The 20,502-nt window shown below is 42.5% G+C and overlaps 1 protein-coding gene across 1 annotated transcript; it reads left to right on the plus strand.

The window, feature by feature from the left end:
• The first annotated feature begins 476 nt into the window (after nucleotides 1-476).
• Nucleotides 477-15,294, plus strand: LOC139448923 (uncharacterized). Its single transcript, XM_071230436.1, has 4 exons — nucleotides 477-601; nucleotides 10,194-10,528; nucleotides 12,515-12,698; nucleotides 15,075-15,294. Exons 1-4 carry the CDS (start codon nucleotides 477-479, stop codon nucleotides 15,292-15,294), a joined length of 864 nt encoding a protein of 287 aa, XP_071086537.1.
• Nucleotides 15,295-20,502: the final 5,208 nt, after the last annotated feature.

Raw genomic sequence — 20,502 nt, forward strand, 5'->3', positions numbered from 1 at the left:
GTTAAAACACTCGATTGAATCAAATATGCACACGTATTACATGTTTTGATATTTCTACTCTGATTAATTTAAGCTTCATTAGATACTCATATTTTCTAAAATGCAGGCAGTTCTATAAAAGAGATAGATAAACTTAATGTGTTTTGAAATTGGATGTAGTCCCACTGCAGGTTTGATAATTTTATTTTTGTTTGGAACTGAGCGCTTTAGCGGTGTCGTTTTGCAAATTAAAATAAGAGAAATACCATAAGCTACAGGGGGTGTACATGTAACTTCAAAGTAGGTTTTTAGCTCAAATTCTACCACCACGACGAGACGACAAGACGTAGTCTTTTGGAACGCGTAATTAGAGATGGGTACATAGGTTAGCAATCTTAGAACGTTCCGAAAGGGGGTCACAGGTAGTGATCAAGTGTCTCTCCACCCCGAACGTCGACCTGGCTGAACTTGACCTACTTATGGGGCCTCAACACAGGATGGCGACCTTTGTGCCTTCCCATAAAATTCGCCAGGTCGTCGTTGGCGGCCCAAAGGAGGCAAAATGGTTGCCTAGGTCGTTCCAAGGTGGTACACAGGAGGTTCAGACATCGCCATGGTCGCCGTGAATTTTTGAACATATTCAAAACAGTCGCACAAAGGTCGCCGAGGAGGTTGGTTGCTCAAAGGTGGCTCAAAGGAGGCAGAAGCGAGGCACAAGCATTGCCGTTTTTGCAGGATGAAGGCACAGGGGTCGCCCAATAGTCGCCAGGTAAAAGATGCCTTCTGCTGCAATTTTCCCCCGTCAGTCTGGGCGATGCTTCTGCCTCCCTTGTGCCTCCTTGGGGCGACCAACATGAATGATGATTTAATGATGATTGTGGCGACCGCCGTGCCTCCATTCAGCGACCACGGCAACCCTTGAGACACCATGGCAATTCTTCTGCCTCCTTTCTGCCTCCTTTGAGCTACCTGTAGTGCCACCTCAGCCTGCATATGAATAGAGGGCTTGTACCTGCAATGTTTCATTGTGGTTGCAGATGCTGAACAACTCGAGCAGTTACTGCTGAACAGCTGCTGGAGCAGTTACATAGAAACATGATTTTCTGGGTTTAGGCGACGATTGAGCGTCCTGGCCAGTTTTTGATCGCTCATAGGTGGCACAAAGGTCGCAGCCCTGTGTAAAGGGGGCTTTACTCTTCACTGTCCATGGCTGCCAACATGGTTGTTCACGGTGACAGTGCTGTTTACACATGTCATTAGCCAGAGGGCAATCCCGATCAGTAGTTATATGTATCATTAACCTGATGCTGCACTGGTGGAATGTGAGCCTTCTTGTACAACCGTGGCCAGTAGCATGGCTGAATGTACCGCCGTCTTAGCAGCAGACGGCGACACGAGAGAGACGTCTCATGTTTGTGACGTGACCCTGCTACTAGCATGGCTGAATTTACCGCCGTTTTAGCAGCAGACGGCGACACGAGAGAGACGTCTCATGTTTGTGATGTGACCCTGCTACTAGCATGGCTGAATTTACCGCCGTTTTAGCAGCAGACGGCGACACGAGAGAGACGGCTCATGTTTGTGATGTGACCCTGCCACAGTGGTTCGTGTGTTTTACTTCATTGTGTGTGTGTTCTTAAATAAATTTCATCAGGTTCGGTAAGCTGTTGTTCTGATATCGAACGTATACAATATTCTATTGGGTTATCGGCCGCCACTGTTATATGCATCGATGTGAAGGCTGTCGATAAATTGATGTCCTCTTACGCACGTTTTTTGTGTGAAAATTTAAAAGAGGTATCAGTAAAGAGGTATTGGCCAGAATCAAGCATTCTTCTATGTCATGGTAAAATTCTTTATAACCCAGTGGGAACCCGGATTAAAATAGATCCCTAGGACGCTCTCATAAGAGGTGGTCTGGCTTGAAGGTGCTCGATTAATCAAGATCGAAGCACCCGTCGTGGAAGCTGGCTTCGATCGGGTGGTCTCACTTGGTCTCGCAGTAGGTTTTACTTGTAACTGTCCAGCTGTATAGTTACTTCTTAGATAATCCTATGTATCCCGAACCAAGAGGCATTGTTTCTTTGAGAGGCATATAGAAGTTGAAGTACGAAATAAGGATAAGAGGTGAGGTGAAATGGGGTTTAACGTCGCGTCAAAGATTATTGCACTTATATGGCGACGCGTGTGTGTGTGTGTGTGTGTGTGTGAGAGAGGCTTTTTGTACAAGTCCGAACTGATGCCGATTTGATGCACACTGAGATACCGTACCGCAGTTTAACATGAATACCCCACTTAGACACAGTATACAAGCCGACCTGTCCTTGTTTAGCCCCTTAATGCCGAGCGCCAGACAGGGTAACAACAAGTACCACATTTTAACGTCTTTTGGTATGACGCGGCCGGGAATCGAACCTCGGATCTTCCGCTCTCCGGGCGGACGCTCCACCATTTGACCACGGAGGCGGTCTAGTAGGGATAAGATATATGGATGAACAACATCCTTATTACAATTAGGAGCGACGTTTCCTTGTAGCTTCTAACACATGCTTGATAACAGTGTCAGAACCAACAACGAAACTTCACTCCTAATTGTAATAAGGATGTTGTTTTTCCATATATCTTATCCTTACCAAGAAGCACTGGTATTCATTCTGAAATCCATTTGAATTATGTTGTTCTCTAGCTTCCCCGGGTATGTTTTCCATGTATTCAATTCCTGTTGGGGATCCGGGGTAACGAACCTGTTCCAAATAACCATTACTTATGAGTGTAGGCTAAAATTAGTCGGGTGGTCAGGCTCTGTGATACCCGAATCACCCTGTAGTGGGTACAGGTTGAGGTAACAGTCACCTGTAGGGAGTACAAGATGAGGTAACGGTCACCTGTAGGGAGTACATGATGAGGTAACGGTCACCTGTAGGGAGTACAAAATGAGGTAACAGTCACCTGTAGTGGGTACAGGTTGAGGTAACGGACACCTGTAGCGAGTACAAGATGAGGTAATGGACACCTGTAGGGAGTACAGGATGAGGTAACAGTCACCTGTAGGGAGTACAAGATGAGGTAACGGTCACCTGTAGGGAGTACATGATGAGGTAACGGTCACCTGTAGGGAGTACAAAATGAGGTAACGGTCACCTGTAGGAAGTACAAGATGAGGTAACGGTCACCTGTAGGGAGTACAAGATGAGGTAACGGTCACCTGTAGGGAGTACATGATGAGGTAACAGTCACCTGTAGGGAGTACAGGATGAGGTAACAGTCACCTGTAGGGAGTACAGGATGAGGTAACGGTCACCTGTAGGGAGTACAAGATGAGGTAACGGTCACCTGTAGGAAGAACAAGATGAGGTAACGGTCACCTGTAGGGAGTACAGGATGAGGTAACAGTCACCTGTAGGGAGTACAAGATGAGGTAACGGTCACCTGTAGGGAGTACAGGATGAGGTAACGGTCATCTGTAGGGAGTACAAGATGAGGTAACGGACACCTGTAGGGAGTACAGGATGAGGTAACGGTCACCTGTAGGGAGTACAAGATGAGGTAACGGTCACCTGTAGGGAGTACAGGATGAGGTAACGGTCACCTGTAGGGAGTACAAGATAAGGTAACGGACACCTGTAGGGAGTACAGGATGAGGTAACGGTCACCTGTAGGGAGTACAAGATGAGGTAACGGTCACCTGTAGGGAGTACAAGATGAGGTAACGGTCACCTGTAGGGAGTACAGGATGAGGTAACGGACACCTGTAGGGAGTACAAAATGAGGTAACGGTCACCTGTAGGGAGTACAAGATGAGGTAACGGTCACCTGTAGGGAGTACAAAATAAGGTAACAGTCACCTGTAGGGAGTACAGGATGAGGTAACAGTCACCTGTAGGGAGTACAAAATGAGGTAACGGTCACCTGTAGGGAGTACAAGATGAGGTAACGGTCATCTGTAGGGAGTACAAGATAAGGTAACGGACATCTGTAGGAAGTACAAGATGAGGTAACGGTCACCTGTAGGGAGTACAAGATGAGGTAACGGTCACCTGTAGGGAGTACAGGATGAGGTAACAGTCACCTGTAGGGAGTACAGGTTGAGGTAACAGTCACCTGTAGGGAGTACAAGATGATGTAACGGTCACCTGTAGGGAGTACAAGATGAGGTAACGGTCACCTGTAGGGAGTACAAGATGAGGTAACGGTCACCTGTAGGGAGTACAAGATGAGCCAAATAGTATTTCCTCTAAATCACTATTAGGCATAAACATTTGAAACTGCTCCTGTTTTCTTTGAGCCAACTCCTTTGACCATCTATGTTAGAAATGCGAGGGTTGATTGATAACAGCCTCACATAGAAGGAAGTGAGTGGTAATGAAATCTAGTAGAGTGAGTAGAAATGATATCATAGAGTAGTGTCCACGAAAACGTAAGTCAATCGAACAATTATGTTCGCTGTGACCATGTCAGTAAATTAAGCAGGGTTCTTTAATCAAATACGTGGTCTCGGAACATCTGCCAATCCTTGTAATGTAAATAATAGGCATCAATTTCATACAATTTCATGAGTTGCATAATTGAAGGGAAGTAACTCTTCCAGTAAGACGCTGGTTTCAGTTATACGGAAAATGTAAAATGACGCAAGTGTCCGTATAAACGAGGCACGACTGTACCATATTGGGTGTCATTTACACAAATTCCATGCCTAAGTATTATGAGGTACCACTGAATATTTTCTTGGTGCTGGGAGTTCCAAATAAAATGGATAGATACAGATTCTTCACACAAAAATCGCCTCATACTGAGTTATGTTACGTATTAGGCTAGAAACTGCCTTGGTCGTGTTTTCAGTTGAACTGATATTGTGTAATGACTGAATCTGTAGAACATATATTCAAGTATAGTATGAATACATAATTCATCAATATACAATGTTATGTTTTTAGTTATTTATGTGTAAAGATACTGACCATGTATGATCAATTCTTGAATAATGTTCCTAAAACCAGACACCCTTCATTTGCAGATTATAGACTGTAACAAAATTATTGAAACAGATTATCGTTCACTGATATTGGCCTCATTTCTAGGTATAAACACACTATCTATAACCTGCCACATACCTTTTCATTAAAGATACGTTTTCAACTACTGGTTGAGAGAATTAGGTTTTTGGTTATTAAATATAACCGCCCATCTCTGGATTGAATGATGGCAATAAAACTTGACTCAGGGTTAGCGGAAACTACTCAACGCTTATTTGGTAAAATATGTACAACGATTTGATAAACGGATCACCCTTAGGTGCAACTATCGCTGACTTGGTGCACCAGCCGTTTAATAGCCAAGTGCCGACTGCTACTTTGTGCCACGATATGAAAAAAATATGTTTCGCCTGAAAAAATGTTTACGTTGGATATGAATATATATCTGTGTTCCCACAGACTTTTAAAACCGCCAGTCCTGTGGGACTGCCAACTCTGATAGTTACCTGTCCCCCTAAGTCTAGTCAGTAGATTGATTGCAATGACGTCGTCTCTGAAGTAACTAAGTTAGATCTATTCGTTATTCACACAAAGATAAGTCACAACTATCTCTTTTTTTAATATTTCAGGACTAAGTCGCTTCAAATATATATTTATGCTCCAATGTTATTTCCTCGCACCTAAAATAGACAACAGGAAACCCTGATGGTAACAGGCAAGCTGACCTTGTACGAAAAATAAACTTATTTGAATATCGCCGAACAAAGATTTATATAGGGTATATAATTACCGGTCCAAGCCTAATGTTGCCGGTACAAAACTGGTAATTACCAGTAAACAGAAACACTGATACATGCTGTATTCCTCTTTCATATCTGACTCACTTGGTGCGAATCTACGCTGGTGTCCTCCGTTTAATAAGAAGATATATGAATGTAACACATGTCCTGATATCAAGACCACTATCACATCACAGCTATACAGAAGATGAATGAATGACCGAATGTCTTTATTTCCTCCAGATAAGTCCGAATATTCTCAAAACATCAACAGTGAGAAATGTTGGTAAGGTTACCACACGTTGGTTGCTTTTGGATCCAATCCTTATTACATACTGTGTTTCTTCTCTCAATTCCGGATATAACATTACAATGATGTATAACACATGAGGAGTGAGTGATGTGTGAATTTTAGAATATCGAGATAGGTCAGCTCTACATGATAGTTTATATTTCCATACTTCTTCCTCGTGGGTAGTTATTTCATTTAACACAATCTTTCTAGCATGAATTTTAGCAAGTGCTGTTGTCACTTATGACTTTGGATCGGTCTTAATGGAGCTGATGCTAATCTTTTAGGTAGTAGAAATAATTTCGCTCAGTTGATTCATATTTGCACAAAGCACACTGTTATTAAGTGCCTGAAGTAATGTGCTTAAGTTTAAAATGAACTCAAATAATACCTTTTGGATATACTGTTTAGTTTTCTTTTTCAGTACTTGAGACAATGGGGAAATAATAAAGTACTTTGTTATCGCTGCAGTTGTCCTCTGTTGAGTGCTGCTCTGACGCTAGGCACTGTTTCTGCCTGTATTAACATGGGTCCATAGTTGATATCACATAATCTGCTACGTTACCTTACTGGATGTGAACCAGGCAGATGTGTATGTGCGCATGTTAATCAAGACAATACACAAGATCAGTCTTTTATGTTCGCCTTTTACATTATATATGAACACGAATTGTCCTTGCAGCCGGTGTACATCACATCTGAGAAGTTGCCTAATCAAGGGTGCAAGGTACATTGGGGTTGCACGTTATTCATCAGGCAACTCTTTTTGAATATCCCAACCGACTGTGAATAAAACCTTCTTTTATGTTCAGAAAAGGGGCACATATATCATCATCACCAATTCATCATCAATTCCTCATGTACTGTATTTCGTACAGGCTCTGTGCTGATTTAATATTTCACCCCATACAATATCAGCATGTTCCATGCTTTGCCTCTTTTAACAGATTTTGGAAAGACATTTTGAAGAGATGAAGTTATCGCAGCAACATTCTAGAACATTGTGTTGATTTGAGCAATCCCATAGGTTATTGGCTGTGATGTTATTGTAAATATGTATAGTTTCATGAAATAATTATAAACTGTGAACCGCTGCCTGTATTTTTGTTCCTTGAAAATATCAGTTATGTCACAGTCGGTGAGGAAACGAACAGGAAAACACCAAGAGTATAATATATGTTGATGCTTGTATTTGAACTAAACATCAACAGGAAATATTGACATGTGACAAACATAGCTTGGAGGTAAGTATGGATTCTGTGCATAGTTAAGAGGAAGGGCTTCTACACAAATGCTTTTATTCATTTAGGACATGTTCCAGTAAGGAGTAAGTGCAGGATCAAGCATCGCAATCAATATTATATCGAATAAACGGGAAACTCATTTACAAACTGAGTCCAAGTGAAGGCGGATATTAAATTTCTTTGAAATGGCTGAGAAAATACAAACAATACATCACACTGATCATCTAAATGCAGAGTGAGTGAGGGTTGTTTTCCGCCACCGTATATGACGTTCAATATTCCTGTAATACCACGATGGTCTTTAAATAATGGAGGTTTGGCACTCTGGTGCACGTGGTTGATAGTATGTGCACTGATCCACGACCTCGGTGTGCGATGACGTACAATCAGCCAGGCTACACACTGCATCCGCCCGAACTTTACTTGTCAGCTCTCCCAAGCAGGGGGGCGGGGACCTATTCTGAGCCTGAGACCCCACGGGGACAAACGACAGCGATTCGTCATAAAAGAAAATACCACTTAACTTAGGTGAAATAAGGATATTATACTTGTTAAAAATTGTAAATCGTCAGTTTATAGGCTCATTGACTTGATGAAAATTAGGAGAGTGTGACATAGAATGTTGTTATAGGTAAACTTTGTATACCCAGGAGACTGCTCATTAAGACGTCTTGGTGTGGGATGTATCAGGAGACATTATGGATATATACTGAATAATGAAATCCTCACCAACAATATGAGGGTTAATGATCTAACCTATTAATAACAACAAAATTCTATATTGAGTCTAGATATTGAGTCCTGGTCAATTGGTCGATATAAAAATTTTAGAGCACGTGTTGTTAGAGATGATGTGGACAACACGACATCAATACCACCAGATGAAAAGGATAATAGACAGTAGAAGCAGTTCATGGGGTGAACCGAGGACCAGTAAAGACACAAGTCTAAGAAGGCACATCAGTACCCTTGGTGCCAAGAACTTGGAGGTCACTGTATTACTCATAGGTGCAAGGAACTTGGAGGTCACCGTATTACTCATAGGTGCCAAGAACTTGGAGGTCACTGTATTACTCATAGGTGCAAAGAACTTGGAGGTCACCGTATTACTCATAGGTGCCAGGAACTTGGAGGTCACCGTATTACTCATAGGTGCAAATAACTTGGAGGTCATCGTATTACTCATAGGTACCAAGAACTTGGAGGTCACCGTATTACTTATAGGTGCCAAGAACTTGGAGGTCATCGTATTACTCATAGGTGCCAAGAACTTGGAGGTCACCGTATTACCCATAGGTGCCAAGAACTTGGAGGTCACCGTATTACTCATAGGTGCCAAGAACTTGGAGGTCACCGTATTACTCATAGGTGCAAATAACTTGGAGGTCATCGTATTACTCATAGGTACCAAGAACTTGGAGGTCACCGTATTACTTATAGGTGCCAAGAACTTGGAGGTCATCGTATTACTCATAGGTGCCAAGAACTTGGAGGTCACCGTATTACCCATAGGTGCCAAGAACTTGGAGGTCACCGTATTACTCATAGGTGCAAAGAACTTGGAGGTCATCGTATTACTCATAGGTACCAAGAACTTGGAGGTCACCGTATTACTTATAGGTGCCAAGAACTTGGAGGTCATCGTATTACTCATAGGTGCCAAGAACTTGGAGGTCACCGTATTACCCATAGGTGCCAAGAACTTGGAGGTCACCGTATTACTCATAGGTGCCAAGAACTTGGAGGTCACGGTACTACTCATAGGTGCCAAGAACTTGGAGGTCACCGTATTACTCATAGGTGCCAAGAACTTGGAGGTCACCGTATTACTCATAGGTGCCAAGAACTTGGAGGTCACCGTATTACTCACAGGTATCAGGAACTTGGAGGTCACAGTACTACTCATAGGTGCCAGGAACTTGGAGGTCACGATACTACTCATAGGTGCCAAGAACTTGGAGGTCACCGTATTACTCACAGGTATCAGGAACTTGGAGGTCACGGTACTACTCATAGGTGCCAGGAACTTGGAGGTCACGGTACTACTCATAGGTGCCAAGAACTTGGAGGTCACCGTATTACTCACAGGTATCAGGAACTTGGAGGTCACGGTATTACTCATAGGTGCCAGGAACTTGGAGGTCACCGTATTACTCATAGGTGTCAAGAACTTGGAGGTCACTGTATTACTCACAGGTATCAGGAACTTGGAGGTCACGGTACTACTCATAGGTGCCAGGAACGTGGATGTGGTGCCAGGACCAGCAAATACTCTCGGTTCCTGGGTCCTTTCTATGAACGGCAGATCTATGCATTCCAAAGGTATCTAGAGTATCAAAAACAAGTTGATCATTGGGATTATGTTCAAGTCACAGACGTATCAATATCTATGATGTTTATAACTAAATCCAAGATAGTATACCCTGGACATATTCCTAAGTACCCTCTGACGAGCATGGAACTGGTTTACTAAAACCTAGTATGATTTCAAAGGAACCTGAGCGAGAACGTGTTTGGGATATATATATATGATATTACTGTCTGTTAGGCGTGGGGCATTTCCTAATCATACGATGTGTCTGCAATCATGAATAATCGTCATCGGTATACATGTCGGGTTCGTAATTCACCTACTCAAAACAGCAATGTCGTTAAATGTCTTTCACCAAGGATAATGTGATGCGAAAGAATTATACTTATTTTCTATATATTTCAAAATAACTCAGAGCGAATGGTAAATTCTATATTGAGGTTTTTGTATAATTTTCACACAGTCGCCCATTGTTATCTCAATGTAGATGTAATGCATAGCCAGAGGTTTTAGATGAAGGAGGTGGTAGGTATATTAGGGATAACTGAGCTTCAAGGCGAAATTCTGTATTATCATAGCTTGGAACAAGATGAACAGACAATGTTTGTATTTCAGTTTGGCCTGTGACCCTTTCTTGTGTACATCAGCGCCAAATGGTGCATACTTCTGTGATCCTGCGGACAGCGCTTCATACTACCGTTGTGAATACGACAAGCCCAGACACTTCACCTGCGGTCCTGGTACCTTTTTTGACGGCCGCGTGTGCAACGTTCCTCAGCAAGCATGCATAACCAACCCTGCACCCGATAAGTCACCAGGCACAATCATCAAGGGGATCTGTGAAGCCACTGCAGTGTCAGATGACGCCGCAACAACAACGACAACCGGAAGTGCGGGTAGTATCGGAACCACTGCTGCAACAGGAACTACACCGCTACCGAACACTGATGGTGAGTCTTTCTCAAATATATCCTTCATATTGTCATTTCACCCGATACTTTTCTCCAAATGTAACATTATATACTGATCTGCAAAAGAAACGTCACCATGAATAGATATATGAGTAACCTTATTTGTCCAAACACTGTAAACATACTTTGAGACATATTAAAAAGATGAAACTTGGCAAAACTGATCATCAAGATTGAATTAAAGTGTCAAATGGTCTTTAAGTGAAACACAACACTGGTCTCTGAGAAAACGGCATCACATGTCAGTATCCCGTGTGCATTGATGACTGTCGGGGAACGTCGATACATGGAATGGATGAGGCGGTTGATGAAGGCCATAGGCACTTGAGCCCACACTATGAGGAACGCCTGACGCAGTTCAGCAGCAGTTGTCGGCCTTGGTTGGACGTCATTCAGCCGTCTTTGAATCTCAATGTGCTCAAGGTGCTCAATGGGATTTAAGTCGGGACTGAGGGCAGGCCACGGCATGGTTCTGATGCCATTCTGCCGGAGGAAGTCTCTTCTTGCTCTGTCGGTGTGGGCACGGGCGTTATCATGCTGAAACTCATGAATGCGGCGATTTGGCAAATGAGGTATGGCGTGTGGTCTCAAGACTTGATCAATGTACCGAGCTGCTGTGACACCATTACTTCTCCCTGGACCAATGTTCTGGAAGGCCACGGGGCCGACTCTCTGTGCAAGACCAATTCCACCCCATGCCACGATGCTCGGACCACCCTACGAGTCTCTCTTAACAACACAAGCATCCGAATAACGTTCCCCACGGCGTCGCCATACTCTCTCTCTCTCTCTCTCTCTCTCTCTCTGCCATTTGCTGTTGAGATACAGTAACGGCTCTCGTCTGAGAAGAGGACTCTTCCCCACTGCCGGTGGCGCCAATGCTGGCGCTGTGTTGCACACTGAAGACGTTCGCGGCGATGACGTGGTGTCAGAATGGGTCCTCGGTGTGGCCTGTGACGATGTCCACACTAATGTGTCACTGGTGTCTGTCGAGCAGTTTCCACAGCAGTAACAAAGCGATCTTGAAGATGCTGTCGCACAATCTGACGATCCTGACGTCGGGTGGTGACCCTTGGTCTTCCACTACGTGATCGGTCATCTGTTGTGTTGACGGTCTGGTACCGTTCTCTGGAGCCTGTATATGGTCCTTACGTGGACTTGAAATGCATTGCTACTTGCCGGGCGGTTTGTCCAGCGTGCAATCGTCCAAAGGCTTGGTGTCGCTGATTTCTTGTCAATCTTGGCATGTGGTAGCAATTCAATAACGAATGAATGTTATCCGATCTGGGTGGATTTTTATAGGGCAAGAAATGGGGGAACGCATATGCATTTCAGTTTGCACGGAACTCATGTGCATCGGGTTACCATGGCCGTTGTCGTGATGGGTTTGGGCGATCGGTTTAATTGTCATCTGCTTTGTTGTTTTTATCATCAAATTTCATTTTTCCGGACAAGGTAATGTTAAATTTTAGAAACTTTGACAAAAAATACCCAGATATTTAAATGACAACTTTTCATGCAATCTTACCTGCGGAGACGTTTCTTTTGTGGTTCAGTATACACACTTACACAAATTCTCGTTACACTCTAGGTTCTAAAGCAAGACGTCTCTGCTTACATGTGCTTTTTATTACCATCAACCGTGATAGAAATATCGAATACTAAGGTGCGAGAACCTTTTGGGAATTAGTATCAGTCATTATTTCGGGGCGGTCGGGTAGCCTAGTGGTTAAAGCGTTAGCTCGTCACGCCGAAGACCCGGGTTCGATTCCCGACATGGGTAAAATGTGTGAAGCCCATTTCTGGTGTCCCCCGCCGTGATATTGCTGGAATATTGCTAAAAGCGGCGTAAAACCATACTCACTCACTCACACATTATTTCATTCGAGTGTTTGCCCTACGAACACAAAGTATCATGCAGAAATTCAGTTAACAAAGTTGCATCAAGTTTTGTCTGTGTTGCAGCTGCGGAACATGGAGTATTTTGGCAGCGGTATAAAAGACGTCTAAATATGAAGAGTGCATGCGCAGTTTTCAAGGAGTTACATGTGGCCACGCCCATATCATGTGCGTCTAAATGTACGATGTCGGGAACCTGTACGGGGTTCAATCTGTACACACAACCCAATAACTTGACCCTCACACTACGGTATGTGTGTCAACTCGTAGCCTGTCCGGGTGATCATTTGCTTGCTCTCTCAGCAGAATGTGCCTTTTATGACCAAATATGACGTTGTTATCTGTCACTCGTGATGTCACTTAATAAAGGATGTTTTTGATCAACAGAAAATATATTCACGTATATTCAAGTGCTCTCTGAATAGTTTTGTTCTCACAATGAAATAAAGGTGTGCGTTTGAAATGCAAAATGTTAATTTCTTGTCTGTCACTGGTACCCTGATAACACTGGACATAGAAACATCGATTTATTGTCAGCAAAGGGTATAGAGACATTGTCCCTACCTGATGAATGAGTGTGAGTGAGTTAAAATTTAACGTCGCATCGGCATTATTTCAGCCATATAGCGACAAGACCAAGTTAATATATTCACAATTGAGTCATTTATACAAAGTTCTATTTTTAAAAAAATCATGAAATATATTTGAGCATAACAATATCATGCATACAGTTTTAAAACACGGACTATAGGCCACCAGTAACCAAAGCTAGGCCACCTCGCTGGGGATCATGGGGACTTACAGTACCTTTGCTTCCTGCATGATACCCCAGCAGGATTTACGTCATCACCTTTAGCTACTGGTGGTAGTGCACAATACTAGCCAATATTAAAAAAAATACTCAGCATTGAGTTGGCTTAAAAACACCGGTTGTTGTCACATCGATTGTGAAAGGATTACGTGTCACACAGGGGGACAATAATTTTACGATACTTTAACCCCCTGGACAGAGCCTTCATTAATGTCAGTTCATAATAGCATCAAACCAAATTTAAAAATAAGCATTTAATTATTTAAAATCTATTATACAGATCAATTACTTTCAAGTCCACACAGTCAAGCAATATATGCTTGACGGTGAACCTTTTATCACAAGGGGTACACTTAGGAGGTTTGTCCTCATCTGTCTTAAGCAGACTGTGGCAAATACGACATCGTCGTAAAACGACCTCGTCATGTCTTGACTTACAACCCAAGTAGGTATGACCGATTGTTGGTTTTAATTCGTGAAGTGTATTGCTTCCAACTGGGTGTCCCACCTCTTTGGCATGAGATCCCGAATATAACTCTTGATGGTTGTTTGAAATCACTGTACGGAATAAGTAGTGGAGATAATGGTTTGTCAAGAGCTGCTTTAGATGCAGCATCGGCTTTTGGGTTACCTGTAATGCCTACAAGACTTGGTAACCAGCAAAAGATGATGTCACAGTGACCAGTAGAAAGATAATTATATAGTTCTAAAATGTCTAGGATAATAAGGTGACATTATGAGACACTTTTAAGTACCTGAAGGTTTTTTATGTTAGATATAGGTCAAAGCTGTTGGGATATAGCTTTGGCCTCAGCAATAAAAATTGAACTATTATCTGGGACTTTTGAGGCGACAGTTCTGGATCCAATGAAGGTGGCACTTGCAACTTTGCCACCACTCTTGGACCCGTCTGTGAACGTGGATCTGTGGGAATTATACTTTGATCGTAATTGGTTATGTGATTGTTGATATACCAAAGGATTAGTTTCTGACTTTTTTAGCTGGTTAGAGTGAGGTCTACTTCTGGCTTCACCATCAGTCAGGGAAGAGAAGACAGAAGTCGGGTAGGTGATATAATATTTAGATCTATTTGAGCTGCAATGATGTGTGGTAGAATTCTGATTCCAAGCAGTGAAATCAAGTTGGTCAGATTTCGAAACAGGTTCTCATATTCTCCTTATCCGGTTTGTATTTACGACAAGGGTGTAAACAGTTTGTTTTGGATTCAGAAAATTTGAACCAACTAACGTGGGCCCATTTTTAATTTTGTTTAGACAGAACTGCAGTTGTCTTTCTACCTCGACAAGAAATGCTGAAATCGTCCACAAAAGTAAACCATCAACACTATTGTTTTATACTTCAGTGAGACTATTAATTTTGATGCCGAAAAGTGTGACTGATAGTATGTTGCCCTGAGGGACGCCCTGATCGAAATGATCAGATAGGGTAGAGCCCACTCGTACTTGAAATTGTCTGTTGATATGAACTGAAAACTGAGATATGAACTGAGGTAATCTGCCCCTCAATCCAAATTCATGGAAATATTTTAAGATGCCATGTTTCCACGTTGCATCATATGCCTTCTCTTGATCGAAAAAGATTGATACAGTATGTTTTGTGTTGACAATGGAATTCTTAATAAATAATTCAAAACGCACCAAATGGTACTTCTGGTTTTTTTCGGAAACCACACTGGATGTCACTCAGGATGTTATCGGTCCCCAAGTACCAGACTAATTGATCAGTGACCATGCGGTTGTCCATATTTCTTCAAATATATTAAGTAACGTTTACCTGCCCTATGCACGTGCAAAGTGTTGGAAACAAGAGTAGAGACACTGACAATAAAAGACCGTACAAAATTCATCAGTTCATCAGTAACGAATTTTCTGATGTGAACGGAGATCGAAAACTGCCAAGATTAACTGCAGCTGACCGAAATATCGCCATTGGACGTTTGGAAACAGAGGAGTCCCAGTCTGCCGTTGCACTAATTCGACTCAAGATCATCCCAGAAGTGGAATCGCAAGAGTGACCACCCCTGCTCAGGGTCGGTACATCCGGTTGCACCACCTTCGGAATCGATTTGCTACAGCAACGGCCACTGCAGGACAAGTGCCTGGTAAGCGAAGAATGTCCGACCAAACCATCAGAAATCGTCTGAGGGAAGTGGGAATTCGAGCGGGGACGACCAAAAGTTGGACCTGTCTTGCGACATCTACACCGTCAACGACGTATCCGGTGGTACAACAGAGTACAAGCATTGGATCTCAGGAACTGGCGACGCGTTTGGTTCAGCGATGAGTCACGTTTTCTTCTTCAACGACGGGATGGAAGACAACGTGTATACCGACGTCGACATAACCGTTTTGCGCCGAACTGCGTTCGACAGGTGGACCAATTTGGTGAAGGGAGTGTCATGGTGTGGGGAGCCATATCCTATATTTACACGGGTCGATCACAGTTAGTGGTTGTCCAGGGCAATCTTACAGCAAACCGATACATAGACCAAATTCTGCGTCCTCACCTCCTCCCAACTTTGGACCGCCATAGGGAGCTGTTCCAACATGACAACGCTCGGACCCACACAGCATGTGCAACAGTTAATTTCCTTGTTTATGAGAACATCAATGTCCTACCATGGCCGTCCAAATCGCCCAATTGAACATTTGTGGGACGAACTTGATCGACGCGTCCGTCAACGTCACCAGCGTCCCTACACACTGGCACAACTCGCCCACGCCTTACAGGAGGAATGGCGAAGAATTCCCCACAAAAAATCCGACGACTTGTGCAATCTGTGCCAAGGAGGTGTCGAGCAGTGACGGCTACAAGAGGTGGTGTGACCAAGTACTGACCATGACGCCCCCTTGTGAATTAATGCTGACAATGACGACAATGCTTTTGTCGATCACTGTGTCTAATTTCATTTGATTGTGTTCACGCATATTCTGCGTAGATACTTTTACATCCGCTTAATAAATATCCTTATTTTTTAAGTATGCGTTTCGTTCTTTTTTGAAGAGTGTAGTTTACTTTATGCAGCATGTATAGCGACGATAAAATATCCTTGTTCTAGGATTGAAACCATGGAGGTCGGACGCCTTCCCCACATGACGCAAATTGGGTTACAACACTACTTCATTCTGAGTGCAGGTCGTGTGCAAACTATGATTTGGTTAACAAACATTTGCTAACCTCGAGACGTATTTGCCTTCTCATTAGGTATTGTCTTGTTATGAAATTGCATAGTTTATGTCCCTGTGTATCGTCGTATTTGCTGAATAAGCTCAACTTCTCATGCCATTTTTTAGAAAGTGTGTGAAACGACGTAAAAGGGAGAGTACCAGGATATGTGCCTGCTGTGAGAAGTATCTACTGTTTGGAGAACACAATTGTTGGCAGTTACAGCAGACATTAGGTTCAAGTTTCGTTCAGGTTGTACAGACCTATAACGTTTCATTCAAGTATATACATATATGCGTTTATGTATTTGGTAATTTACACTTAATGTGGGTGATTTTCTGTGTCAATTTCTTGTACTTCACTGTCATTTAATACAACTGTACAACAATTTGTATTCCTGAATTGACCGTTTGGATATTGAGCTTTGGATGTTATTTATCTTCAGGATACTTACGATACAAGTTTTCTGGATCATATGCGGATCCAGAGGGTGTATGCGCCGGGATGCGCACCCCACCTTACATCACCCCCACCCGACAAAGCTTTTTGTTTGATTGTTAAGCATGTTGGCGTTTAAAAAAACACAACCAAATCATACGAAATAACAATTAATTGATCAATGGTTGTCTCACAAACGAAACGTGTTGCGCTTGCATTGTTTTTCTATTTTATGTGCACCCCACCCCTACCATCTTGCTTTCGATGACCTCATTACGTTTGAATACCATTTCTGGTATATTTAAGCCATTCTCATGATAGAAAGGTTTTCTCATCCAAGATATTGGTGTTGCCAGTTAGGTCAAACGTGTTCTTAATGAAGCACATCCATTTACTGCTGGTGCTATTAAAGTATTATATTACAAACAGGAAAAGACAAGTTTGTACTTCTAGCTTTACCAGAGATAATGTTTCTCTCTGGCGTAAACATTAATACCTGATGGGACCGCCTCTTTGGTCTGGTGGTGGAGCGTCCGCGCGGAGAGCGGAACGTCCGGGGTTCGATCCCCGGCCGCGTCATACCAAAAGACGTTTTAAGATGGTACTTGTTGTTATCCTGTCTGGTGCTCGGCATTAAGGGGATAAAGCAAGGACTGGTCGGCTCGGTGTCAGTATACTGCGTCTGAGTTGGGTATTCATGTTAAACGGCATGGTATCTCCGGGGTCTAGTGGTAGAGCGTCCGCCCTGAGAGCGGAAGGTTGGGGTTCGATCCCCGGCCGCGTCATACCAAAAAGACGTTAAAAGATGGTACTTGTTGTTACCCTGTCTGGCGCTCGGAATAAAGGGGCTAAAACAGGGACTGTGTCTGAGTGGGGTAGTCATGTTAAACTGCAGCATGATATCTCAGTGAGCTAGGGGACTATAAATCGTCATCATTTCGGACTAGTACAAGACATTAGTCGCATTGTCGCGATGTCGCGCTTTGGTCAGATTTGAAACTTTTGTTTGTGTTTATAAGGGCGACAAGGCGCAGTCAGGTTCTCTAACGAGGATGAGTCAGTGAGTTTGGTTTAACGCTGCTTTTAACAGTAATCCAGTTATATCGCGGCGTGTCAGCTTAATGTGGGAGGAAAGCCCGAAGTGATGCAGGTCTCAGACGTTTACCACTTCGGTGAAACCCACGAGCACGGGTATGGTGCTGACAAACCTAGAAACATAATTAGGGCGAGCCGGGACTCGAACCCACAATCATAGGTTTCTCTAACGAGGATGAATCAGCGGTTTCATGTCGTGGTGGCGTGGGTCGTTATGTGCCTGGTGTGCACTCCGACTCAGACACGATAAGCTGCACTCAAAGGGCTTACTTACTTGTTGCCAGATATTCTGTGGAATGTACTTCGTTGAAACTGGGGTAGAGTTTCTGTATTGTAACAAACACATCTTACAACCTTAATTGCTTGTAGACCTTCAATGAAGGATGGGTGTGTTAGTGATTGGACAGATATTGGTCTGTTACCCCAATACCAGCATATTCTAGAACAATGGTCGGTTGTTGACATCCGTATTAAATCAGGTCATTACAGAACCGTTGACGGGACATAGATTCATCCAATAATAATTCCAACATATCGAAATATATGTTTAACACATCATGGCTAAATCTTACTTAGTGTCATTCTGGTAATGCCTGTGAAGGACTAATGTTCAGTAGTGAGATTAACTACCAGATTACTAATGACTGGTCGATGATACAATCCTAGTGATATATGGATTTGTTTGTCACAAAACGTGGTCACCGTAAATGTAGTAACACCTGCACATGTATCATGTATCTTTAAATTTTCAGGGCAATTTGTCAAATAATGCCATCTGAAGTTTATTTTGAAATGAAAATGTGAAGCGCTGGACTTCCCCGAAGGAGACATCTAAGCAAAATTTGAGGATAGGACATTCAGGCAAGACGTAGGCAACCCCATGGGCACTGGATGTACTCCCCTCCTTGCTGATCTGTTCCTTTGTGCATACAAGTTATCTCTGCCGGGTTACACGGGAATTTGGCCCAGTAGTTTAACTTCAGGCACATATCAATGATTTGATACCGTCTAATAATGGTAACAAAACAATCCTTTTCTACTGAGTTACCTACCTGAACTAGTAAAAAAAGAGACAGGTCAAACCGCCTCATCTTTTTCATAATTAGATCCATGCAAAACCGATTCAGAGTGATAGAAAGTTTCCACAAGACTTTATGACAAGATGGATAACTTCAACTGTCCAATAGTCAGCTGCCACTCGGAGAGGAATATTCCAGCAGCTCCAGCCTTTGGTGTCTACATTTTACAGACTTTTGAGGTAAAATCAAGCATGCTCTTTCTACGTCAAAAGCGTATATATCACTCAATATATATCTTCAATATATCACTAAACTTAAATCGAATCCTTCTAATCCAGCCTTTGACAATGTTATTTAAACCTTTGTATGTGGGTTTGTACGCCAAAAGGTGTAACGCAATACCACTGTTAGGCATTCGCATGAAACCTCCCATGATACCGCCGAACAGACAATTCATCATTTTTTCTGATAGTTTATTCTATAAATGGTCGGAAATCTGATCATCCTTTTTTGGCTGAAATTTTAGAACATAACCTGAATTTATCAGTGGCCGATAATGATATTGTCTTGTGTTGGCTTCCAAGCCATGTTGGAATAAAAGGTAACAACAAAGCTGATGCAGCAGCAAAAGCTGCTATTGAACAAAGAGTAACACAGACTAAATTCCCTTATACTGATTGTAAACCAGTTATTAGGCAATATATTAATAAATGTTGGCTGTCAAATTGGGATACTCAAACCACTAACAAGCTGCACAATATTCAACCATTCAAATGTCACAACAATATCAGTGTCGGTTGTCGTGGAGATGACGTTGTTTTAAGCCGATGCCGTATAGGACATTCACATTTCACTCATGCTTTCCTTTTAAAGCCATACAATTATAGCATTTTTGAAAGAAATCCATCTTTATGACAAGATATAGGGTTTAACACAAATAGTCATATCTTTTCTATTTGTCTGTGGTATATGACTGATATTTTATTTGCTCTTTGATATCATACTTTTAGGGTTGTTCTTTATAAGTAGGTGTTTGAAATTTTAACTGGTTCTCGCCGTGAATAGCTGGAACATTGTTGATGCAGCGTAGAAAAATATTCATTCATTCATTACAAATGTAGAGTTAATACAAATTTTACATTTGTAATTCCGTATTCACATTACAACAATTCGAAAATGTTTATAGGTACCCGTTTCAGTTATTATTATTATCTTTTTTTACCCTTACAACTATGATATCTATCTTCGCGTATGCATGTTTACGTTGATATAAAGGCAGTCTATCTGGTGATTCAGAAATCGATCATCTAATGGTTACAGGTCAATGAAGATTACATAACAGCATAATTCAGCACGACCCAGGAGGTCGCTGTACGATGACACTGCCTGGTCACGCATTGTGACCAGCCGATCCCCACTAGCGTCGGCTCCTTAGACAGGTTCGATGTTCTGGAAACACCAGAATCCCCATGTCGCAGTTATGTTACAGAAATCGTTAATAAATA

The sequence above is a fragment of the Haliotis cracherodii genome, unplaced genomic scaffold (assembly GCF_022045235.1).
Source record: "Haliotis cracherodii isolate W230 unplaced genomic scaffold, xgHalCrac1.p SCAF_7, whole genome shotgun sequence".
Taxonomy (NCBI): domain Eukaryota; kingdom Metazoa; phylum Mollusca; class Gastropoda; order Lepetellida; family Haliotidae; genus Haliotis; species Haliotis cracherodii.

What these genes read in the sequence shown, in the direction of transcription:
- LOC139448923 (XM_071230436.1), top strand. Translation starts at nt 477, where the DNA reads ATGGCGACCTTTGTGCCTTCCCATAAAATTCGCCAGGTCGTCGTTGGC. An exon ending in CAGACATCGCCATGGTCGCC is followed by an intron (nt 602 to 10,193) that starts GTGAATTTTTGA and finishes TTTGTATTTCAG; the next exon opens with TTTGGCCTGTGACCCTTTCT. An exon ending in ACCGCTACCGAACACTGATG is followed by an intron (nt 10,529 to 12,514) that starts GTGAGTCTTTCT and finishes TCTGTGTTGCAG; the next exon opens with CTGCGGAACATGGAGTATTT.